At 43.1% G+C, this 25,315-nt stretch overlaps 1 protein-coding gene across 3 annotated transcripts; it reads right to left on the bottom strand.

The window, feature by feature from the left end:
• Positions 1 to 231: 231 nt before the first annotated feature.
• Positions 232 to 23,500, bottom strand: frmd6 (FERM domain containing 6). Of its 3 annotated transcripts, none has more exons than XM_072366060.1 (14): positions 23,318 to 23,500; positions 13,509 to 13,795; positions 13,126 to 13,216; positions 11,774 to 11,853; positions 10,212 to 10,288; positions 9,913 to 10,099; positions 8,625 to 8,780; positions 8,393 to 8,458; positions 7,474 to 7,542; positions 4,648 to 4,822; positions 4,173 to 4,481; positions 3,941 to 4,072; positions 3,732 to 3,823; positions 232 to 3,490 (listed from the first exon to the last, which is right to left on the bottom strand). In XM_072366060.1, the coding sequence occupies exons 2-14, from the start codon at positions 13,605 to 13,607 to the stop codon at positions 3,185 to 3,187; spliced, it is 1,839 nt and encodes a 612-aa protein (XP_072222161.1). In that variant the 5' UTR covers positions 13,608 to 13,795; positions 23,318 to 23,500; the 3' UTR covers positions 232 to 3,184. The 3 variants fall into 3 exon arrangements, with proteins under 3 accessions (XP_072222161.1, XP_072222162.1, XP_072222163.1); XM_072366061.1 differs by lacking the exon at positions 23,318 to 23,500 and adding an exon at positions 20,354 to 20,562; XM_072366062.1 differs by lacking the exon at positions 23,318 to 23,500 and adding an exon at positions 20,032 to 20,194.
• Positions 23,501 to 25,315: the final 1,815 nt, after the last annotated feature.

The raw sequence follows: 25,315 nt of genomic DNA, 5'->3' as shown, positions 1-25,315 counted from the left end.
CCGGGGCTTCTGTGTGGGACAGTACCGCCACCTTCAGGCCAAACTGTTAACTTCCATCACGGTTAAGGTGTTCCACCAGATGGCAGCACGAACTAAGGAAACATTGTGTGCTCTGTTTGTGTGCAATGTTTAAATGGTTAATTAGTCTTGGAGTCTTGAAAGTTTTTAAAATGCCTTTTCTTCGTATACCTTGTTTGTTCTGACTTTAAATGACCAGACAACAGCAGTACATTGGTAAATAAATGTACCTTTTTATTGGATATTGAGGACATTAGTACCAAGAAGGCACAGACCACACTTCATTAAGACAAATCTTTTTTTTCTTTCTTTTTTTTTAACAATAGGGTGACAAAAACTTTTTTTTTTTTTTTCCTGCAGGAGGATCCTTTCACAGAAAGGATTATGGACGCAAACATACAGACTCTTACAAAGTGTAAGTATGACCATATACTGACACCAGAGAAGTAAGTGATGAACAAATAATGACCCCTTTAAGGACACGGGTTATGACTGTATGGCTATGTACCTTAACACATGCTGTTTTAACATAAGAAACACTGCTGCCCATCAAAATACAACAGACAGTTTCCATTAATGAGTAATTATAAGTCTATAACAGTGATAGAAACGAACAGCGAGAAATATAGAAGTTGCTCGTAATTACACAGCAATATCAAATCCATGTGTTACGTGTTACATAAATGTCTATTCTTCAAAACCTTTTTCTGATACTTAAAGCTGACTTGGAGGGAGAAGAAACATCTCATATTGCTAAAACTGAGCTCGGCAACTTAGAGCTAACAGTTAAGGTTCAAAGTTTCATTCGGCTATTTGCTGGAGGTTTAAAAAAACCAAAACCAAAAAACATCTTAGTGGGTCTGAGATGTCTGCCAACCAAAAAAGCCTTTTGACGCTTATCTGCAAGTAACACTCAGTGTTTGAAGAGAGAGCTGACGTTTTCTTGTAGTGTTCTTGAGAAGACTGACAGGCTCACGTCTTGAAGATAAAATTTGCTCAATAGCATAGCTTAGCGTGCAGACTGAAAACACAGGCTACCGTGCCAAAATCCACCAACCAGAGCCTCCGACTCTCTGAAAACGGCATGTTGTTTACCGACTGTTGATGAAAGCATCACAATTAAACAAGTTAATCAAGCTGTTTTCACATGCACTGCAGCCCTGAGACAGTGAGCTTGTCAGATTTAGAAAAAAAAACACCACACTCACACCGCCTCTCTGCTCATATTTGCTACATTTCTAGATGCCTATTAGAATCACTATTGTATCTTTTACTCCCATACACACATACTTTGACCTATTCAAACTACACTAATCACATCAATGAATTGCCCCAAAGGTATTCATGAGTTTCTGACATTCAGTCTCCCCGAGAGCGAACGCACCTGAGCTCTTTACCCATGTCAGAGACATTTAAGTGATTCTTTCTGCTAATTAATGGAATATCTCCTCACATCCATTCACTGAGCCTCCCCTAATACTGTTCGGAACCCACGTGGAGAGGTTTGCCTCACGCTGAAAACCTGAAGGAGCTGTATGGGAGAACGTTTACTTCTGCTTTTTGTCTGCTGAGTCACACTGAAGTGACATATTCACCAGATAAACACGAGTGTGGTTTGATCTCCTCGTCTAATGTTTGGCACGAGAATTTGTAGAACTTTTCAAACATGAGTCAACACCATTTGTTATTATTGTAAAAGTTTTTTTAAAAAAAACAACAATGCCGTTATTGATAAAAATTCGACAAATAGAAACATTTAAAGCCGCAGTTGTGGCACTTATAATTCATTCTCTTAACTTGCAGCATGGTTCGATTTACTCTCATTCTACTTCAAAGGTGACATGATAATTGAGTAACAGCTTGTAACACAACCAGTCGGTAGCCGCAGGCCTCGATTCTCTTGAATCCTGTGGGGTGATTAAAACGATAACACCAGATCAGACCAGTTACTCTGGTTTGGAGCCACAAAACTTTAACACTTGTCCCCTACAGTTGATCGAAATGCTGAATGACACATGCTGCACGCAGGATAATTATTTAACGTATCCGATTCATATAAAAATACATGTAAAAGAAATTTCTGGTAACATAAGAATAAAGATAACAGATTCCAGTTTGCATGTGCGGTTTGTTCTGGCTGAAAGCCAATCAGTCTCCATTTTGGCTTTAGATTATACAGCAACTTATTCCGGCCACACTCCTCCTTGGAAACTCGTCTGAACCTAAAATGGCGTTAAATCCTCACTTTTAATATTTAAATGCTGCAAAACTTCCTCAGTCTGCTTAAGAAGTGTGCGAATGATGTATAAGATAAAGCAGAACTTTGAATTCCGATGGCTTGAAAAACTGACTCAGGAGGGGGGTGGGGGGGGGGGGTGGGGGGTGATTGTCAAGGCGAGCGTTAAACACCTGCATAGTATGAGGAAGGCACGACGGCTGTGTGTTCACATGAGTCCAGTCTCGGGGGTGTGTTAGCACACTGCACTTCTTCTTAAGGTAAAATGAAGTGGTGTGGCAGAAGACCGAAAGAGAAGAAGACAGAGGCTTTGTGGCAGAGGATTATGGGTCATAGTTCCTCCCAGTGTGGCCCTCAAATGTCCCGCGACACTGGAAGAATGATGCAGACATAGGAACAGATGTTTCAGTTTATTTTCATTTCTTTTCTTTGGTTTTGGTGCTCAGAGGGAATTTGTCCATTGCTTCCTCTACATGAAATCTTTGATATGTTCGTCACATCTGTGCATGAGTCCGTCTGCTGTTAGCACACGTGTACATATAGTCTTTTTTATCACGAGCACAAGATGTGGCTGCTGACAAAAAGTTTGAAAGAGACAAATGTGAATGAACATGAAGGTGATACGATCCCTTTTGTTTCCTTTGACACAGGGGAGCAGTTTGGGTTATATTTTAAAAACACAGGTTCTCTTCCAACCATGAGAATTGCAATTTCAGCCAGAATCCTCCATGTCGGTTTATTGTGTCATACGTCTCAGGTGGTACACGAAGGGCGAGGCCTCTCGTTCCCACGTCACTCACGGCTGCTGTTTTCTGGCCAGAATAGAAACCACCTCTGCAGCGCCTCTCATTTTCTGAGCCCTGAAACAATTCCACATCTGACATGGAGGAGCGAGCACGTCACCCTGTGGTCGCCTCGGCTCTGCCTCTGTCACACCACAAACTCGGGCACCTCATCACTGGTCAGGTCCAGAGAGAAGTACTTGTTGGTCCTCTTGATGGGAAAAGGGTGCTGCTCGGTGAGCATGCCGGCCCGCTGGTCGGCCAGAGCCTGGTACCCGCCCCCCCCACTGCCATCGCCGTCGCTCAGCTCCTGAGCACAGCCGAACGTGTAGCTGTGAGCGGTGTCCTGGCAGAGCTCCGCCCACTGCTGGCAGTCCTTTTGGTAGAGCCGGACATCATCTAGTGACTGGCTGTGCCGGTCTGTTGAAGACTGAGGCTTCCTGCATGCAGATGTCTGTGTGGATGGAAAGCAGAAAATCAAACGCAGTGAAGAACGCTGCAGCCAATCAAACATAACGGAGATCTAAAGAGAAGCCTGACAGACGGTCATCCTCATATAAGACTGGGATTAAAGGAACAGCAAAATTAGTCCTTTAAAGTAAGAGTTTGGACTTCTCTAATTGAACATATTTTCCACTAACATTAGTACAATTAACAAAACTAAAACACTTTGATAAAAATTTTATGTGATTTACCTGCGGGAGAGACTCGATGCTCTGTCCTCTCATCTTGACGACAGTCTCCGAGGAGCTGGAGGTTGAGGAGCTTACGTCCTTTACTATGAGTCCTTGAAATAACACACAAATATGTTTTAGTCGGTGTACACTCAGAGTGGGAAAACCAGATGGCATCTCTTCTTTGCAGATCCTATAGTAAGAGTTAAAGCAGAAACACTGAACTCTACCTGAGTACCCGTTGGTCTGATCGGGGGACATCGTCAGCATGTCCTCTGTGATGTGGATACACAGTTCCTGATCCAACGCCATCTCGTGAAGCTCCTCGTAGTCTTTGGGATCATCCACTAGCATCTCAATCTCTGCAGGGACAAATGTTATCACAATTATTGTTCTTTAAAATAATAAAACAATAATTTTTTATGATTTGAACTCAACCCAGGATCGGCTACCCACTCGTACCGTCATCATCTAAGATACGCTCCTTGCCGCTGCTTTCTATGCCTGAGGTGTGGGAGCTCCCGTGGCTGGTCGTGGATGAGTTGCAGGTTCGTAGAGGCCTGTGTGGGGCCTGACCCGGGGCCCTGAAGCTGTCTGTTTCGATGCCGGACGTGTGTGAGCTGCCGTGGCTGGTGGTGGAGTGGCGAGACAGACGTTTGTGATGGGACATGCTGCCAGCGCTGCTGCCGCTGGCCCGGGAACGTTTGTCCAGCTGCTCCATGTCCAGTTCCAGAGCGTCGCTGATGTACGACTCCCGGTACTGCTTCTTCTCTGAAGTCAGGGAGCATGGAGACGTTTTACTACTCAACGTGGTGCAAATAGATCAAAGTGCTATTCCTCAACATTTTCAGACAAAACTTAGAGGTTGCTTAAGGTCCTCTGGGATAACTGCAGAGGGAATCTTGTGGTTTCTTTTCTTGCATTCGGAAATCAATACCTTCGTTTTCTTCCAGTCGACGGACCTGTTTGAGCACAGGCTGCAGGTTCATGTAGAGCCGGTGGCTGTTGCTGAGCAGCTGCAGGAGGTGGCGAGAGCGCAAGGGACAGCCTGTGTAGTAGATGAGTTTACGAGCCGAAGGCAGACCATCAGGAAGGATTTCAAACTTCTTCCCCTGTGAGGGTGGAGGGAGAAAAATAAGACAGCACATGTTTTATTGTTGATTACAGGACTCTGTGATTTACAACAGTTAATATTACGAGATTATGACATTGGAATGTAGATCTGAAATTATGATTAAATGCCAGAAAGGCCGGAGGGCAAACATTAGTGGGGGGGGGCAAAAGCCTGCTCTTTCAATCCAAGAGTTTGTTGCCAAACACAAATCTACAATCAGTCCATGTGTCTGTTCTTCATTTCCTTTCTACAGAAACAGCATTTTCGAGCTGTTTTGATGATTTTCCAGGCAGAGGACATGTTGGCCGCGATGCACGGAAAAAGTGAAATGGCGGGCTCATGCTTTCTCCCGCGCCTTTTGGCAGTGGCTCGGTCCAAGAACAGCTGTCTGTGGTGTTAGCAGAGTCGTCTTCAACACAGACCGCAAAACATTTCTGCATTTCGAAAGGCAAGACCAGTTAAAATGTTCATTTCTACCCACAGAGCTGCGCTGCACTTCATTTATCCGGGCCTTTTTAAAGAAAGATGCTGAATATAAATTTGCTTAAAGCAAGTCATAGGCATTCAGCGTTGCATTATTGGGAAATGAGTTCATAAAACCCGACCCACAGTTTTTTTGACGGCGGCTTTCCTATAAAAGCTCATTTTCTCTGGGCAGAGCCATCCTTGAGGCAGTGAGATTTCCTGTTCAAACCCCTGGACCGGCAGAAAAACTTTGGGTGGGAAATTGCAGGAGAAATTCTCTTCCATACCTCATGTCTTTAACCCCAAACTGCCCCTCTGCAGCTTCATGAGGCCACCAGTAAAACAAAAGTGAAGTCGGACTGAGCGGCAGCCGTGTTGGAATGAAGCAAACTGAGCTTCTTGAAGCGTTCTCTCACTATGACATCTGACAACAGATACGTGTGGGAATGAGAGATCATTTGGGTTTTAAGCCTATGTGTCCACAAAAACACACTAAACATGTGGATGAATGGATAGAGAAGGATGCCAGTGTTTAATGATTTTTTTTTTACTTTCTTCACAGTTTCTCATTTCCATAAAGGCCAGAGACTAAATACAAACAACAAAGTTATATATCTGCAACTGTTGCAATGCTTACAGCAACATATGAATGATTCTGAGAGGAAAAGGTGTTTTCAAGCTCAATGTCTGGATCAGTCTTCCCCACTGGTGTTAACTCTATACAGAGACGTACAAGTAGGCTGGTGTCGAGTGGCAGGTTATTAAAAGCTTTTAAGAGGCCACTTTGGGTAGGTTCTTGTTTCATGCAGTACACATGATCAGTCCTTAGAAAGTCATTGGACAAGTTTCCTCAACAAGGCCGCCTCAACAGGCCACACACACTGAAAACTCCCAGTGTCACCAAGGGGCTGCTGTCGAGCCATCCCTCAGCTTTGACCAAAGCGCCGGTGAGCCAAAGGTTACGGACCAAGCTGACATCATTCCAGCTTTCAGAGGCACTAGCTGAAAACATACTCCTCCCTCCTTAAAACTTTGATACCAAAAATCATCTCAAATCATTCCAGAGACCAAAAGCCAGAATCAAAGCCAGAAACCATCACGACATCTGCAGTTTATTGACCCACGAGTCCCTCTGCTCGCTTGGCTCTCTGGCCCATCTGCTGCTGCACCAGCGCTGCCTGTGGAAGTGACTCCTGGGTGGGGTTGAGGAGAAAGCCTGTTATTCAGGAGAAGGGTGGGACAGGGCAACAAGGAGCCCTTTGGGTCCACAGTTAAAACCACAACCGCGCCGGCGCTCGTTCATTCTCACAGCGCTCCAGACAGCACCAGTGGAGAGACACCGCTGAAAAAAACAAAATGAGGAAAACAGGATGTCTGTACTGTGAGCCATGTAGCAGACACAACCGTTGTTTGAACCCAAATTAGCTTAAACTCACTCTTAGATGAAGACATCTCACTTTTTGGGACAATAAAAGAAGTTTCTCTGATAACTTACAGGCTGTTAATTTCACTCTGTGGTATAAAAATAAATGAGGAATCCAAATTTAGAATCACAAGGGAACCGTTTTTGTGCGACAGCAGTGATAAGCGGCAATGATCTCCCTGGATTGCGATTAAAAACCCAAGTGGCAGAAATTATGAGGGTTTGAGAGTGAAACAGACATATAGTAAGCTTCTCTGCCTCCCTGCGATAACAGAAACCTTACAGAATTAAGTGACTGCTGCACTCAGCTTAACGACGAGCTGACTCAGAGCAGAGATGAGAAGATTTAACAGGATTTCCTTCAAGGGGCAAAGGCACATCAGAGATAATTAATAAAATGGAAGCAGCAAGACAGGTTTATCATAAAAAAGGAAATCCTGTCGTTGATTACATGAAAAAGTGTATGTCGTATACAGTACTGTGTGCGCATGCATGTGTGTGTGTGCAAGGAACGTCTTTCAAAATCCTTGATTAGTTCCAGAGGACTTGCAGGCTAAGATAAAACAGCAGTGTGGAGAAAAGGAGGCTTGAGTCAAAATTTCCACAATGCTGAGCAGGAGCTTGGCCTCCACAAACGTCGCCATAAGTCAGGGGACGCTTGGGTTTCATCACTGCTCAAGTTCATTTAAAAACAACAGAACTGCAGCACCTATGAAAAAGGCTCCTCTGGGCTATGTGATCTGATGCTGCATCTGACTCACCACAAATACCAGTTTTCCCACGTTGGTCCAAGGGAAGTCGTACAGCAGCTGCTTCACGGAGCCGACGTTCTGAAACACAGAAGCACAAGTATGTGGATGCTTTTCAACTGAACAACAACCACAAAGAACAGTGACAATACTGCACGCTCAGGCTGAGCAGCACGCCTTCTTTTTAATTCACACCTGTATTACTATTGTATTTTTTTCAAATAAGGTATGAAATCTGAAAATACCGATAAAATCTGACGCCTGTGTGTGTGTCTATCTCGGTGGCGAAGCCCCGCCCACCACCTTTTCCTCTGTTTGTTAGCAACCGGCTGAGGTGCACGTGCTTACAACGTCTCCTCATTGTTGAGGAGAAAGAAAGAAAAAAAGGAAACACGCTGACATGTAGTAACACGTTGGGCAAACAGTGGCTAAATTCTGTGGAGTGCTGTCAGAGGAGTCCAGTGAGCATGCGCACACTTTTCCTCCCTCACCTTCCCGACTAAAACTAACAGACACAGTTTAACACTTAAACATATTTGGCAAACCACTCACATTTAACACTTTTTTTACCTGTTGAAATAGTGAAATATGCTATTAGCTAGCTCAGCCAGTCACTTCGATATGGCTTACACAAATGTCAACTAGATTTAGCAGTTCGTAAGACTTCTTCAGACTTGCATTAACAAGTTAATCAAAAGTGTGCGTGACGTAATACATGTGGGTATGACAAACCTACCATATTACTCAAATTGTAAAAACAATACTGGTATGTATCACATGTAGCCCCGTTAATTTTAGAGTTACTAAATTGGAAACTAAATATTAACTCTGAAACAAGTAAAAAATGTATCATGTAAAACTTTTTCCCCAAATGAGGAGCCGACACAACGGAAATATACTGTGTTTCTGATTGCTAAGTAAGAAACTGTACCTGGAATATTTGGATTCCACGTAAAGTCAGTCCCAATGTGAGAGATGCTTCGACTTCTTTTTTGTCCTGTCGAAAATTACATGAAATACATGTGAGAGGATATTTCAATTCCAGATAAGGGTAAAACATCTGTATTGATGTAATGTTCATCACATCAGTAATGGCTTGATTTATACCAGAGTGAGAGGTTGAATATCAGATTATCTGCTGTGACAACAGTAGCAGTTCTCACCTTGTAAAGTCTGTAGTAGTGGACTGTGACATCATCAAGCTGGGCGCACTCCTTAATGTACTTGAGGTGTGCTTCTGAAGCCGTGAGGGCGAACTGGTCTTTGTGCATGTTTGGGATATGCCTCAGGATGTATTCACGGCCACGTTTGGCTATCACCTGAGCAGGGGCAGAGACAGAGGGAGCCATCAGTCTTGGCTTCCCTTAAGTTGCACAGACTCGTTACAGCAGAATGGCCAAAGAGGCCAATGAAGCCGCCTGCTGCAGGGCAAACAGGTGTCGCCTGGACAGACCGAATGAGAGCCAGAAGCAGGAACCAGAAAAATGTTGTAAGTTGAGTTTTTATGTGCCAACTAAATCAGAGAGAGATTTACTTTAGGGCAGCATGCGTTGTTCAATTTACAACAATTTCCTGTTACTGCTGGTTTCAACTGTGATAAAGAGGCAGGAGGCTAATCACAGGAAGTGGAGAGCAATCAGACGGGTGTGGCTGTCAGGGGGGTGGTGGCGGCGGGACAGTGTTACCAGAATAACCACGTTAGCTGAGGCAAGATTGAAAAAAAATTTAATAAATAAGAGTGTGCCACTTCTGGGGACAAATATAAACTCGATGCCCCAGTTCTCATTATCCCACATGCTCAGATGTGAAGGTATGGCTAAGTGTTTGGCACAGCTTGATTAATGGAAGGTTGCTACAGACCCACATACTGTACACACTGCAGGCCAGGACACTAAACAATGGCTGACGGCCTGTAACTGCACTTTTGGCTTCTCAATCAGTGACACAGCAATTAATTTCTCGTCTGCTTTAGCCCGAACCCACTGAAGTCCCTGAAGCTGTACAAAGACATTCACTGTGACTCACTGATACATGAGACAGACTTACCACAGCTACACAGTCTGATACATTCATGTGTTTACTATTAAATTCTCTTGTAGTGTTATTGTTATCGCAGAATTCTGCTAGAAGATAATTAAATCACCATCCAACAGTAATTAGGATTTTCAGTTGTGTACAAACAAAAACTAAATATTTCTGTCTTCATTAAGGAAGAACAAGTGTGAGGTACTTATGGAAGAAAGTCAATATGTAAAGCTTCAATATGTAAAGTTATGAGAGTTCAAACTGCAATCATGTGGAGAAGAATATTGAAGCCATGTGTGATTTGACGTGAACAGGAAGCCTTCAGAGTGTGTTCACGATGGTGATCATCTTAAATCACCCCTTTTTCTCTGATAAGTTTGACACACAGCTGCACAACCCACATACGGTATGTGTTAGAATACTCACCCATTGGGGGAAGTAGGCTTCGGGTTCAAAGTACTTCCCAAAGTGCTTATTGCGTTTGAAGTTGCCGAGGTCAGCCTGAAGAGCGAAGGCTGCGAGGAGGAAGTAGGCCTCTTCTCTTTGGATACACTGCGAGAGCAGCACCTGTTTCCTCAGGTGCCAGTAGTAGTAGTACCTGGCTACCCGGTCACTGCAGGACAGACAGAGAGCAGATGTAACATCTTTAAAGATAACTGGAGCTTAACTGAGTGATGTTAGTACAGGCTCATCACGTGAACAAACAGCTGAGGGGCATTACTGACCTGATCAACCTCCCATTTTCCACATAGTACTGAGCTCTGAAGTGAATGATCATTGGAGGCCCAAATTGGTCAATGCCCTGCAAAACATACAGGTGGAAGTGTTTGTTCATCTACTACAAACATCAAATTTCTACATTTACAACAGACAATACAAATTAGTACACTTTTGCATGCCTATAGTAGCTTTCTGGCTCATCAGTGTTCATTGTTTTCAATACCGCAAATCCAGAGGTGCTAAACTCTTAACTTCTCTCCACCTCATGGAGTCTTTCAGTACCAGGTGCAGTGCTCAGACAAGCATAGTTAATACTTAAAGGGGATGAGCTGTGCTGCAGCCATGCATGTTGATGAAGTGGTCCCAGTAGAGGTGTGTGTAGAATTCCTTCCGTTAGCTCTCCTATAGCTGCAAGTAGCCACATAACATTAGCTATGTGCTAACAGAGCTATAGTACACGTTTGTTCATTAATTCTTCTTAAAGTATTGGTGAAATAAAGACAGATAATGCCTTATTTAGATCTGCATCGTCCCTGCCCTGTTCACTCAATTTTATGGATATACGCTGATCGCGAGTTATCGAAATAGCTCCCGAAGGACGCCGACTTTAGCCAAACTGTTCTCGGTGAGCAGAGAAATCGTATTTCATGCCAGAAATAAGGTTTAAAAATAACGGAGTTCCCCTTTAAACAACATTACTGCACATTTTAGGAAAAAGGATTATCTGACTTTTTTGAGAGAGTGAGGAGAAGGTCGTTACCACTCTCATATGGAAGACGGATAATGTCTTGTCCTGAAATAGCTGGGCTCAACAGTTCAACAACCAGACACAGTGACCTCTTAGAGAGTCTTGTTGTCACAGTGAGGTTTGCCCGGTATGGTACAGAAACTCTGTGTCCACCAACTGTAGTCTCTGCAAAGAAGTCTTTATGTAACAAGCCATGTTTAAAGTTACATACAGCTCTGTGCAAATGTTTCAGACACTTCAGGCTTCATTTTAGGCACAACCTGACTGGTTATCAAACACGCCACATACTGTTAGTTTAGTCATTAGCTAATAATAGCAGTGGGTACCGGTTCCAGGGCAGGACTCAGCCAAATGTATTATTTTTCACCGACAGGAGGCACATCAGCTGAATAGGGACCCTTCAGTGTGGCTTGGGTCACATCCAGGTACCTGATGCTAAAAGAATGAGGCCAACTGAGGACACCTGAGAATGCGGTCTGAATGACACAAACTCAAAGGGTTTTCAAAGCAGGCTGTATTTACAGCTGTCTATCTGTGATTGACAAACTGAGTGCATGACAATGCAAGGTGAAGAGGCTGAAGCCACTGAGCCAGCCACAGACAAACTGTGGCAGGTTCACCAGGATGATACAACCACCTACGTACCAAGTAACTCCTGCAAAGAACTAAATGTAAATTCCCCCAAAGTTTATGTGTTCAAAGGCAGAAAAATATTCTATATTCATATATTTGTACATTTTGTTTGTTAATTTCATGACAAAGACTTAGAAGTAATAAATGTATGTGTCCTCTGCTAAAAAATTGATGGAAACTCCTTACCTTGCTTGCTTCTCTCTTCCATTCTTTGGGGCAGTACTTAGACAGCTTCTGATCCAACTCCATATAGATGTGTTCATTATCTGTGGTACAGAAACAGGTTTAACTCATTCACTCTCTGTGTGTTTGAGTGTGTACACAACTTGATATATAGGTGCATGCATGTGCACAGGGAAATCCTCTCTGAATGCACCCTGTTCAAATCCTGCCTCAAGGCAATCACATCAGACAACCTCAGCACGTCCTTTTGAACACTGAGTCTCACTTCTCCATCTCTCTCTGTAAAGTGTTTATCTACTCCTGAGGGGGTGCCTTTCATGAGCTGCAGTCTACTGATCTGACAATGCTGAGTTTCTATATAATAGCATCCAGTTAAAAAGCAAAAGGTGCACGAAGAGCAGGAGCAGAGCCTTTCTGACAGCTTTGGAAAGATGACTTGGAGTGTTTGCTTCCAGATTGTTCAGGAAGTTTTGATTTTAGTGTGTGACAGTTTAACATTTCTGAAGTTAAGACTTCTAAAGTCTTTTCAAATATGTGGACACCAATAGTAAGAGAGAACGTTTATTTCTTATAAGCAAATAAGTCAAATGGGCAACTATTACAATCTGCAAAAACTGGATTCGAATCAGTCTTTGTGAAGACACCTGCAGTTTTTACTATGGGAACTACATTTTTAGACAACTGAAAACGCAACCGAAAAAGCTCTTCCTTGCATTACTTGTTTATCTGTGGTGAATCCTCTCTAAAAATAAGAATTATGCCTATCTGAACCTGGGCCTGGTGCAGATGCTGTGGTCGGGGTGACACTGGGTAACCCTCAGGGAGTGGGTGGCCTCTGTTTGCCTTGAGGATTTCACGCTGTTCAGTCAAGTACTCCAGGAATGTCCCACAATCAGACCTATTGGCTCCTGCTCATCTGACCTGCTGTGCCACTATTGGCTCATCTGGAGGCCAGTAGCTCCCCTTGCAGCTGTCTACCACCGTCACCTGTTGGCTGCCTCACCACAACACAGACACTGTGACTCATTCCAGACGTACGACTCTCGTCGAGTCTCGTCACTATCAAAAACAATTTAAGCTTTTCCACACAATGGGAGGCAGTCATGACGAGGAGGCCCCGGTTCCTCAAAGACCACCATAACAGGCAGGCGTGAGAAGCCACTTTTAGGGCTGATTCCTGTCTCTAAGCCAAAATACTGGTCTGAGGAAAGTAACTGCCTAAAGCTATTCTGCTCTTGGTAATAGGTTGTTTTATATCAAACTTAAAAAAAACTGTTGACAATTGCTTATTGTGGGTGAAATGTAATAAGCTAAATGCAAACAAAATGCATGCCTGAGGTGCGGAGAAGTCTTACTTTGAATGACGCTGAGCCCAAAAAGATGACAGTCCTTCAGCCTGAGGAGGTCACACACCTGGACCAACAATTCCTGGCACAAAGTCTTGACCTAAAGAGGAGATTTCAGGAGCTTTTTAGTTTTTTTAAGACTTTTAAGAGCATCAGCAATCATATACATAACACAACCAAAAATAAGCACATTCTGGATGTCTCTACAACACAAATAACAGTGTTTCTTAGACTAAAAGCTGCCATGAAGTGCAGAGCATATGTTGTAGTAGTTAAAGGAGCTTATTCGCTTTATTGCTTTTATATGAAAAGATCAATACTACTATCAAGTCTGTGATTAGGGCATAAAGACAACAACTTATGTCTTGATTGATGATGATTTATTTACTCACGTTGACAATGATGTTGAGGGTGTCGTCATTGGGCAAAAAGACACAGACACAGCGGCGGTCTTGCATGGTTTTGTTGTTGTGGAAGTTCAGTTTGTTCATCTTCGTGTGGCTGGGACAGAACAGGCCTCTTTGCCTGCTATAGGGGCTCTGGGCCCTCTGACGACCCACCACCGCCCAGTCACTGTAGTTCTGCTTCAGCTGCAGCCAAGTTCAGATACAACAGTGGGCTCAGCAGGCCAAGGAGCACTAATAAGAGTGGGCATGGGGACCCAAGGGGCAGTCAACCACTGTGGAGACACATCAGGGAGGAGAAAGTTAGTGCATTCTGCAGTATGACAGTGTATGGGCTATAAAGATATGCTCTGCTGTTCGAGGTGGAAGCGATGGGTGTGTAGCAACCATATGAATCTCGAATTTATCTAAAGAGTGAAATGAGGATTTTAAAGGAGCATAAACACACTGAAATGATCTGATGGGAGAAATTAGAAAAAGACAAAAGAAAAAATAAATAAATCAGGGCAGCGTTCCTGTTTACGTCCATGAAGATGTGACAGCATTTCAGAGGAATGTCAGCGACTCAAGAGAAACATGTGAGCATATGTTTGGAGAGGAAATGATGAAATATAATAACACCATAGAGGAAACACCGACCCAGTGACTCGTATCCAAAACCAATTTATATCACCTAACAGTCACCCTCCTATTGTGTTTAAACAAATAAAAAACGTATTTCTGAACTTTTGCCTTCACGGCAGCAAAAAGAAACTTAGCATTATCCTATTTGTTGGGAACAGCTGGTAAGAAATTGGATGAGGGGGTTTTAGATGTTGACTTGCTGTCTTAATTTGTTGGCTCTGTAACTGAAAGAGATCCACGTTCTTCCTTCTGGCATCACTTCTGTGAGCACATTCAGCTCTGTTCTGCTTGAATCTTTTCATTTTCTATCTCCTGAAATCCTCTTGCAGGAGCTAAACCACGGCTTTGTCTGCCAAACCAAACCCCCTTATCAACTTGCTTTAAAATTAAGTCTTAAGGATTCAGAGAGACGTGATCTGTTAGATTTTAAGATTCAATGTTTTGAGTGTGTGTTGAAGAATTCTAACACTATCTGGCACCTGATCCAAGTCAGGTTTCATGTTTGGACTTGTGCATTCTTCTACTAGTCTTTACCATTCTAATCTCCCACACAGCACACATTTGTAGTATAGACACAACTCGAACTACACTTGATGTCCTGTAAGCACCTCGCAGCTTGAGGATGTGACCCTCAGCAGGTGTGAAAAGTCTCAGACCAGACAGAAGAATGTTAAAGAACAATCAGTTCAGGTTATCACCGCTTCCTGTTGAAAGTCGCTCACCTTGAAGCCGTGTTGTCATTAAAAACAGACAGGATGGATACAGGGCAGGATCGAATTACAGTGGAAGACAATCAGCTTTTAAAAAGCTCAGAGAATTTAGGGACATATTCACAGGGACTTAAACCCAGTTCTGTGAGCCACCTACACAGCACAAACAAAACTGCATGAAGCACATTTACGATATACTTGACAATAAGCCGAGCTGTAACCATAGCTCGACCCACGTTCAGCTTTTTAATTTAATTCACGCATCAGCAGTTTATGCAATAGCTTTTACAAGATGAGGCGACGAGTCTTAAAATCCACAAATTGCTGCTTTGACAAAGCAGGCAGCTGTGAAAACAGCCCTAAAATGACTCTCTACTACTACTACTCTACTATCCTTGACTAAAGAATTAGACTTTTGCTGCAAAGTCGCACAATGATTTTCGAACTGAGAACCCATTGAGCACGCCTGTTGTCAACATATAACGCTGCTTTGTTTCTGCAGAGACAAGGAGCATTGTGGGCAAGGAGACCATAAATAAACATACTGTCGACATACAACCTCAGTTCTCATTAAAGCTGGTCATTGGATGCTCGGTATGGCAGGCGAGCAGCCACCCGGTACTCTGCTGATGAACCATGACACTCTGTGCTGCTGCTGACCTTGACGAAACACATCACTACCATGCTGCACATTGTGTGGATCGGTGCTACGACAGAACAGCGAGGCTGTGGGGTTAATGAGAAGTGAGACCCACAATATGAGCAGTAATAACCATAGAAACTTTTGAAATGTCACCAAATAGAAAATATGCATCAAACTTGTACCAGTTTAGGAGAAAATAAACTTGACTGCATGTTGCCACCAGCATCTAGGAGTATTGGCTATGTTGAGTGTGGCTGTGATGTTCCTTTTTTTTAACACTGCCTAAGCAGAATAAACAAGAGGAAGATAGGCAAAGACACGTCTTGCTGTCATTTCTGGTCGCACTGCCTGTTTGTCACCAGCTCTTCCACACACAAAGATACCATTAACCAGGTAATGTGTGGATAGTTTTGAGATATTTTGAGTTTATGTCACACATGAGGTCGGATGCCACTGTGTTGTTAATTTAGAAGGATAGCATATCTTCATCTGAGGATGTTCTGCACGGGAGGAGAGGACTTTCTCTCAAGACTGTGGCCATTTGTATCATGCTTTCAATCTCTTCTTCAAAACTGTTCCACACCTTAAGAAGACAATAAATACATCCAAGCGAATGATCTCAGGACTGTCTTTGTCTGAGTATGAAGTCACACATCTCGGTCTACTATGTCTCCAAAAAACCATACAGATAAATGAATGGCTTTTAAACCAGGCTCTATTGAAGTAATTTCATATTGCATTATCAGCCAGAAATATGATTCCTAACTTCCACAGGCACCTTCTAACTGCTCATTTACTACTGAACGGTGAAAGTCAGACAGGGTTCAATTCTGTTTATAATCATCACTCGTGGGTTTAAAGGTCTACTGTGTCATGTCTATGTCATGAGGCATCACTACAGAGGAGGTGTCCACAATGAAATAAAAAGGTGCATTCTCTGACACACTTTCAGAGAGAAGTGCTGGATAATGACATTACCCCCATTCACTGTGGTGCAAAGTGTGATGCAATGCTGAAGTCCATCTAAAGCAACACCCGCACAAAAGAGCAGCCAGCCAAGCTTTCTCCTGCCTCTCAGTCTGAAACTGGGATTCTCTCAACGTGGCAAACTACAGAGTCAGACCTGACAACGTTTTCCTGTTAGGGATAGAAAGACGGGACTTCTGTCACAGCCACGCATCTCGCTTTCTCACTCTTTCCCTCCTCTGACATCAGAGAGGTGGAGTTTCAGCGTTCAGTAGCTGGAGAAATACAGTAGAGGGCCCCGAGATGGTGAAGGAAAATAAAAACTTCCTCTGCTTAGAGAGGGAAGGACAGGCGGAGGCTGTCACCACACTGATTTAATGACAGCTTCAGGTACAGCGCGTGTCGAAGCTTAAGAATGAGAAGGGAAGAGGGTGGATAAACACAGCAAAGAGCAAGACAGCGGGGGGGAGGGAGATGGAGTGAGGCAGCGCTCAGAGCTTAGGCATGAAAAAAGGAAAAAAACTGCTGCAGTCAGGAGAATTCCTCACTAACATCTGCTTCTCATTCCAACAATGGCGGCCTTTGATTCCCGATGCACACAGCGTGCTGCACTGACAACGTCTCCATGTCAGACTCCTATAAGATGAAACAGCACGTGTGTACTGTACCACTCACAATGTTTGTGGTGAAAAACTAAATGTCAGCTCACTTTTCAATACTTCCCTGTCATGAGAAGGTTTCCGCTACTTTCTAAGAAACAGAAAAATGAAGCAATTATTCTATTAATAAAAGGGTAAAGGCCAGCTCTTTTTTGGAATTGTTTCTGAAAAATTATAGGTCAGCAGATGCTCACACACAGTACGAAAAGCAGTACCCAATCCTCTTAATGCGTTCCTGGAGCCACAGCAAATTATCGGAAGTTTTCATCAGAAATAGCACAAAAATGAAACCACTTTACACCTTTACAGTGAGCTATGTGTAAGCAGGAAAAACACAAACCATAAAGCCATTAATATGGGAGGAAGCCTGCCCCATTGGCTCCAGATGCTGACACAAACTGCCCCATGCTGATATATTTAAAGGGTTCCCTTACAGAAGGGAATAACTTTTAGAAATAGCACAATTAGATTCAAGTGGGAACAGGTACTTTTCTTTTTTTTTTCCCCTCTCAGTTCCCTGCCAACAGATCAGTTTATTCAGCTTTTGAGAAATGTTGCTGAGCCGACTCGTAGCTTTAATCACACTGGTCACAAGCTGGCATTACCTTCTCTCTTCTGCTGAACCTGCTGATGCACTCAATCGAGGGCTGAGTTTTAAGGAACCAACTGGAAAAAGCACACTGGATGAACGGCACGCTTGACCACCCAAAGTGCTACTTTAGGCTGGTCAAAAAAAGTCTCCTGTGGATTCTGACTGGCTTGTCAATTGGATACTTGGGTAAACTCTGACTCTGACTATAACAGCTGACACGATTATCTGCCCTTAAATTGGTACCTGAATGTTTTTTGTTCGTTTGTTTAGCCTTTAAGACGAATAAAAATGCCTGTTTGAGACACGTTGATCTCATGATTCCCATAATCCCCGGTCCACAAGATCGTCTAAGATATATTTGTACGTCGGCTGTTAGATTTCCTTGTGTTTTTCCACTCATCTTGCAGGGAGAATTACAGTAAAAATATGTCCGCGGCTATGAGTAAATCTAAACGTTGGAGAAGCAAGACCACTCATTAAAGGCTGATGATATTCAGAACGGGAATCATAGTAATTATCCACAACACTGACGGATCCAGCTCCAGAGAATGATTTATTCTGCCAAGCAAAATACAATCTACGTTATTCCTCAAATAAATCAATGGCGTGAGAGTTAAACAGAAGGGCGTCCTCCATGATCAAATCTCATGCTCATAAACTGCTTAAGGTCGGGCCTGTACACAGCCTGGCACTGTAATGCTGTTACATAATTTACTGAGAAAAGTCGAGGAAATAGATGACGGCTTCAGGTTGAACTACTCATACATAAAATGCAGTTTCATTAATTAGCACTAATGACTTAAATTCAAAGGGGGACGTCATTCTCCATGGGAAGAACCATTTAAGTTTAGAATTTCAGTCCTTTCAGTGTCTCCGATGTCCAGGTTTTAGACACACATTCTTAACTGCGCCGGTCGAGCTGTTTGTTGGCCAACGGTTGAAGACTTACGGCACCAGCTATCAGCGAAAGTAAACGTGGTGCTGGAGACGGAATTATACGTCATAACTTCATTCAAAATCACAACTCACATAAATAAACATAAAAAGCTTTCTTCTGTTTTCAAACGAGAAAGAGAAAATGAAACATGCCAGGCAGGTCGTTTAGCTAACTTGTTTTTGTGAACATCTCAGGCAGTTTTTACACGAAAAGACACCTTTTTAAACTTTTTTTCTTTTTTCTTTTAAGCGGGTAAGCTGGCTTGAACAAACCAAATAAATAGTTTCTATTTGGCTAGTCTGCAGTGTTTACCCTTAGTGCTCTGGGGGCTACAAGTACCCACAGAACAGGACTTACGTCCAGTAACAACCACAACCTCAAAGGACACAAACCTATGAGCTCTATGAACATGGAGGGATGGTTTTGTACTGTATCCTCCTAGCTGTGGAATGTCTATGACAATTCCTGATAATCTCAACTTTGTCAACTAATAAAGACTATTTCAGTATTTTTGACTGGACCCTGGTGGTCAGCCAAAACAGTGGGACTAAAGCCACTAACAATGCTGTCTGCATTGTTTATTTCGCGAGTGAAGAGTCATTCTAAAAGCACTTGAGGCACTTGTGCAGTGCAGCCTGAACAGTAGGCACTGCTACTGGGAAAATGACACCACAATATAGCAACAACAGCACGAGAAGAAGACATACAGTAAGTACACTGGGCTAACACAGACATGACTATAATTTTGACTCTATTTCACGTTTAAGCTGAATTTGACATATTTCTAACATTTTCAACATTTGTATCTTATATGTGTTTAGGTTAGAGTTTTGAAGATGCCTTGACACAAGTTTTAAAAGTCTTAAACGCCTTGAAAACTCTCCTGCCAGTGTTCCACTGCTCTGCTACCAAAGTTATACCTAAGCTGAGCTATCTTTTTACACTTGGTTCAAGTTGGCTGGAAGACTTGGGATGCAGTGTGCACACAGCATATGATACTGACATCTAAAACACTTCACGTATCATGTGATAATTATTAGGTTATTGATCCAAAATGCATCCGAACAAACAGATGTCCCGGTCCGGCACGGTGGTCCTGGTGTGGTTTTCTATTGTTTTTTTCATTCTGCCAGCAAAACTTTATCAAAAGCAAGAATTCTTGAATCTGTGAATCATTTTAGAACTGTAAGGGAGATGTTACTCTTACACGAATCAACCTTTTCCTCACTCTGATTTGAAATGCTCACACCCTTTTTTACCCAAAGAATAGCCACGTGGAATTTATGAGCCCTTTTCTTCACCATAAGACAACGGAAACTGAGAGTTCAAGTGGCAACGATCCTGTGAATTTGCAGCAAGGTACGATCCCTGCTCGCCTACCTTTGTAGAAAAATGACTTCTCATAGCATCTGGCATCCATGTGGCTCCGAGCGAGGACTGGGAGCACACGCACACGCATATCTCAAACTGCCGCTGGCTGCCAGACATGTTAGAACAGAGTCAGCAGTCGCTCCCTTCCCTCCCCGCCCAACATTCAGGTTTGGACTCTGCATGAGTAACCCCACAAAACTAGCACTTGCAGTTCAACACACCACAGAGACGTAAACCCGGCCATTACATACGCTCAAAATAGTGCAAGCACACTTAAAGAGGAGGGATTAAAAAAATAAAAATTAAAAAAAGAGCGGCAATTATGACAAACCTCAACCGAGCCCTGTTGTTTTCTCTGAAAAATCTTTCGTTCTGGCTGAATGACAAATGTTTGTGGAAATGATCTGATCCGTTTTCTGTGTGTAGCTTCTGCAGAGGGATTGTCTCCTGTTGTTTACACTGTCACACCTGAGGAGAGTCACAAGACTGGAACACAGTGTCTGTTCTCTAGAAGAATGCTTTAATTGAGCAGGAAGTTTCGGAAACGCTTCAAGAGATAGGGACTAAAAAAGTGTTAAAACACCAGCTGTGAAAGGATCGGAGTGTAAAAATGACCTCAATGAAAGGCAAAGTGAAGAAACTGTTAAAAGTTATGAAATAAAAAAAATGCTCTCGGAAATATTACTGGACTTGGTGCCTGGTATTATCGACCTATGCGTGGCTCTCTGTCTCAGTAACACACTCGAATGCAACCAATCCAACCAAAATAAACAAAATATCCTGCAAGGAGTGCTGAGAGCTGCAGCGAGAGGCATGTGAAATAAGCTGATAACATCCTCAGGGGATACCGACTGGCAGGTTAAATCCCTCTGGTCCACTTCCTTGAAAAGACTCAAGCTTCAATAAAGAGGCTAAACAGGCAGAAGGAAAAAAACACAATCCAAGGAAAAGGGACAAAGGCAGACAAATACAGGAAGAGCTGACCCATTTTTCCTTCATCTCCTTGCTGTACTTGAGATATGGATATGAGAAGTAATGCAGAATCCCTGCAGATGCAGTAAAGGCATCTCCCCCTGGCGTATCCTCTTAAGATTTGAGGTTTGAGCTGTCTGCAGCTGAGCCTTTTCGGGGCTCACAGTGCCATAAAGCCAGCCAAAACACGTGAAAGATACCACCTCTCCAGAAATTAGGCTGTAAACTTACTTCAGATGCGTGGCATGAATCCTACAGAAGCTACACGTAGTGTTCACTGACAGCAGCGGAGAGCCCAGGGCACCTATATAACTTACATCAGGAACTGTGTACACACCCTCATACTGCAGAAACTGGGGAGATAAGACACGTAGTAGCACAGCGTGAGATAGAGTTTCTCGTAGTTTGCTAACAACTGCAATCTCATCTTTTCTCATGGAGCTGAAGCGGGCTTATTTATCGGTCACCTTGTTCTGACAATGAAAACACAGTTTCTCCTTCACCTAATCTCCCATTAACAAGGCCAAAGGCAGATTAAGAGATTAAGTCAGAAAGGGACATTTTATATCAAATCCTCTGTAATTGTATGACATTGCCCTCCTGGGGTGTATGAGGCTTTCCCAGCAAAAATTTGCATTGTGATGAAACATTATGTAAACTTCTACAGGTTATCTCCAGTTACCAACGTATAGCTTTCCTCTGGAGCGCAGGCACTCTACCAAGCAGTTTTCATATTCACAGTAAGCCATCCTCAAGGCTGAGGATTCAGCTGAGCTGCCAAAAAGCTGAGTTTAATACTGAGGAAATCTCTGATAAGTTCATAGAAACAACAGGTCAAGCATTTACTGTCTGATGTTTTACAAAAAAAAGAAGGTGAAAAGGTTCAGAGTGGGAGAATCTGTTACTCACATTAAGTGTTTTCTTAATGGAGAAAGCGGTGGGATTGCCTTGTGCAATGATGGACGATCCCATACACATTCCGACACAGACTCATCTGAATGAGTCAAAGCACGAACACCGAGCATTTTTGTTCACGCGTTTCCTTTTGTGTTTCCGACTGAAGTCCTGCTCTTCCTGTGCAGACAACACCTGCCCCACACTGCCTTACCCCCTCTCTACACACACGCGCGCGCATATGCACGCACATGCACGCACACACTACTATTAACTTTGCTCTGTAACACCACCGCGCCAGGACAGAGAGTTGTTTTCCTTCTATCTTCCCCCGCAGCTGGAACAGAGCCGTGGACAGCCAGTTGGGGAATGGGCCACACAAGGTGGTCAACCTGCCACAATATGTACTGGATGGGTTTCAAGAATTGACGTGGGATCCCCTGACTCAGTGAGAGCGAGCCAGCAAGTTTCAATAGTGAACTCCAAGTTTGGGAAACGCAGCAAGCTTTTTCTGTACTACCACTGGTGCATTGTGCGACAGTGTTTACAATAAGATTCCTTTGGCAAAGACACATCAGAAAGAAGAAAAAACAGACAGCCACAGGACACAAGTTCAACTGGCAAAAGCATCCTCACTGCTGAAGTGCTCTTGGGCAAAATATTACGCCTCAGTGTGCGTCACTTCTAACACAAGGGAGAGAAAAAAAAGCACATTTGACTTCAGACAACACGTACCAAATAGGATTGACCAAAACCGTCGACAACTTAGCAGAACCATGTTAGCGTCTCCTCTCTGCGTTTGTTTTGGACTGGGCTCTGGTTTAATATTCAATTTCAAAGTAGTCAAAAAGAGGACAAAACTAGAGTTTGGGAGGCAAAGTAGCGGCATGGTGTACACATAACTCTGTGCCATTTCATCCGTGGGTGTCAATACGCGGCAGTTACACCGCTATAGCAACTTTTAAACCGTTTTATGATCCACCGATTTATGAAACACGACACGGATTAAGACACTAACTCCGAATGACAACTAACTCCTCGATGAGGAGAACATTACTGTAAGTTGGTTTTAGGAGAGAAGGTTTGAGCTTGAGCAAATATGTGGGATCAAATATCCTGCTTTAAGATGAACATTTCTTCTATATATCAAACAGGGAAAAGTAACATGCCAAAACAATGGATACCCAGCATTCCTGTGAAATATTCTGGCAGCATCACTGTCGAAGAAGCAACTGAAGTCATCTTTTCCTGTGACGGTTTAAAGCAGTAACAAACACAGATACTAAACTCAACATACAAACAAACGGAAACTAATTTAAAACATCTTTCACAGTTACCTTTACCTAAAAGACGCCGTTAAAAACTTGGTCTGAAGTAATAAACGCAGACAAACGCGTTCACAGAATATCGCCGGCCAAGTAAAACTCACCTTTAAATGACAAAACAAGTTATTCCGGATAAGAGACTAAGTCCAAACGGGGTTTTCCCCCCGACAACAGTAGAAAGAAAATCCACACTTTGTTGAGACTTCTTCTAGTTCCGTTAAACAGTCGTTGTTCCGTCACCACTGCTAAACGCCACTCTGTTCCCTTCCCAGTTGAAGCCGAACATAGGAATACATGTGCGGTGCGTGGAAGTGGGAAAATGAGGGATCCAGGGTGAGAGTGGAGTGTTTCTACTTATTTTAGCCAACATCATAGGCACATGTTCTCACGAGACGAAGACGTTAACAATTATAAATGTGATCAGAAATATACTCGGTGTCCATTTATGCGTGCGAACACCGGGTATCGCCTCGGTGATTCCCGATTCACCCCCTCTGACCGCGTCCCAACTTGGTATCGCCCACGGCTGCCTCTCATTCCATTCCTCCCAACTGTGTAGGACTGGAGTTCTGCCGCAGTAAATTTGCAAGTGGTGGCAGGGAGTTACAGCAGTGGTCGTATATATTAAAAGAAAAGTTTTAAAACGTAGAACGGTTTATTTTTACGTCCTGCTTTTAAAAGATAACCAGCTGCAACGCGCTGGTTATCTTTTAAAAGCTTTCTCTCACCAATGGCATGCAGTAACAGCGTGATAGAATCCTTCCACAAGGAGAAAGCAAAGACCAAGACCCAATGACTAATGACCCAAAACATATAACATTACTGGACGTAAACTATAATAAGGTGACTTTGAATTTAATGAGCTGTCAAATTTTACATGAATGTTATAGCAGGCTGAACTGGCAAAGGCAGTTTAATTAGACAGAAACCTGCCAGTAAAGTTTAGAAAATGTAGGTTGCACAGCATCATAGCATATTAAAACAATAAGGATTTTGAATGAATAACTAGTTAGAATAAATAAGCAGTTTAGTGATTCTAACTTCAAATGTGAGCTAAAACAACAGCAGTGAGAAGGAGGAAAAATGAGAAGGTCAGAAGCAAAGACAATCTGTATATGATAGTCATTTTTTTAATACAAGCTTCATGTAGGAAGGTTTATCAGTACAAATTTCTTGTACATTGCATGCTCGCTACGCACAAAATGCCCCGTCCTCCACCTTTGGGATGTCAGACAGTGAGGAAAGCCCCTCTTTGCTGACATGGTGACCTGTAATTAGTGCTCGGGGGCCCAGACTCTGTTCCAACTGCTTGTCAGAGAGAGAAATGACTAGCAAACATGAAAAGGGGCGCAGAAGTGTGTCTGGTCAAGCTTGGCTAAACCCCCTCTGGACCGGACGACACAGAGCTTTGAAGTGACATCAGAAAGGCACCTGTGAACAACAAAGCTACCCAGAATCCATTATACTCAGGAGACAAAAAAAAAAAAATTCTGGACACTAAGTCACAAATCCTGAGATCAGACACTCAACTGATCAGGGTATTCTCATGTTTGGAGTGGGTGACTGGTAGTAGCACACAATATTATAAGTAACATTTAAGCAGCATTATCTTGAAGCTCTTCCCATCATCATTTTGGTTTTCCAAACACTTTCCTCTGCTTTCTGTGACCTTGCTCACTATGTGCAAAACCACCAGAACAAATTGCATTCCAGATGTGACATAGCTGACATGTTCTGCAGCTTATATCCCCTCTTAAACCTCAGAGTGCCTCCAGCCTTTGTCTGCAAACGTCCCTGTCTTGATTTGATTAGCTGTCTCTGGTCAGACTGGAGGTGCAGCAGGGAGCAGCTTGGGCTTTTTGTTGTGGCCATATCTGGCTAATTGAAATAACTCCCTCTGCGTTTCTGTCTCCCCAGGGGAAGATGTGTAGCTCCCCTGCCAGACTTCAGTCATCGTGGAGAGTCCTTGCCATCTGCCCTTGCTTTTGCTTAATATGACACATGCAGCTACTCTGCATGGAAAGTAAAAGCAAAAGCAACATATTTTGACACTCACATATTCATACACAACAATGAATTTCATTTATGCATCAAAATAACTA

This window comes from Leuresthes tenuis, unplaced genomic scaffold, assembly GCF_036924035.1.
Source record: "Leuresthes tenuis unplaced genomic scaffold, fLeuTen1.0.hap1 SCAF_15, whole genome shotgun sequence".
In the NCBI taxonomy this organism is placed as follows: Eukaryota; Metazoa; Chordata; class Actinopteri; order Atheriniformes; family Atherinopsidae; genus Leuresthes; species Leuresthes tenuis.
Note: the sequence above shows the minus strand (reverse complement) of the source record. Positions and strands in the feature narration are given on the sequence as shown.

Coding starts and splice junctions, on each gene's coding strand:
- frmd6 (XM_072366060.1), bottom strand. CDS start 13,607: ATGAACAAACTGAACTTCCACAACAACAAAACCATGCAAGACCGCCGC. Junction 13,217..13,508: donor CCCTCAACATCATTGTCAAC/GTGAGTAAATAA, acceptor TCTCCTCTTTAG/GTCAAGACTTTGTGCCAGGA. Junction 4,482..4,647: donor TCGACTGGAAGAAAACGAAG/GTATTGATTTCC, acceptor CCCTGACTTCAG/AGAAGAAGCAGTACCGGGAG.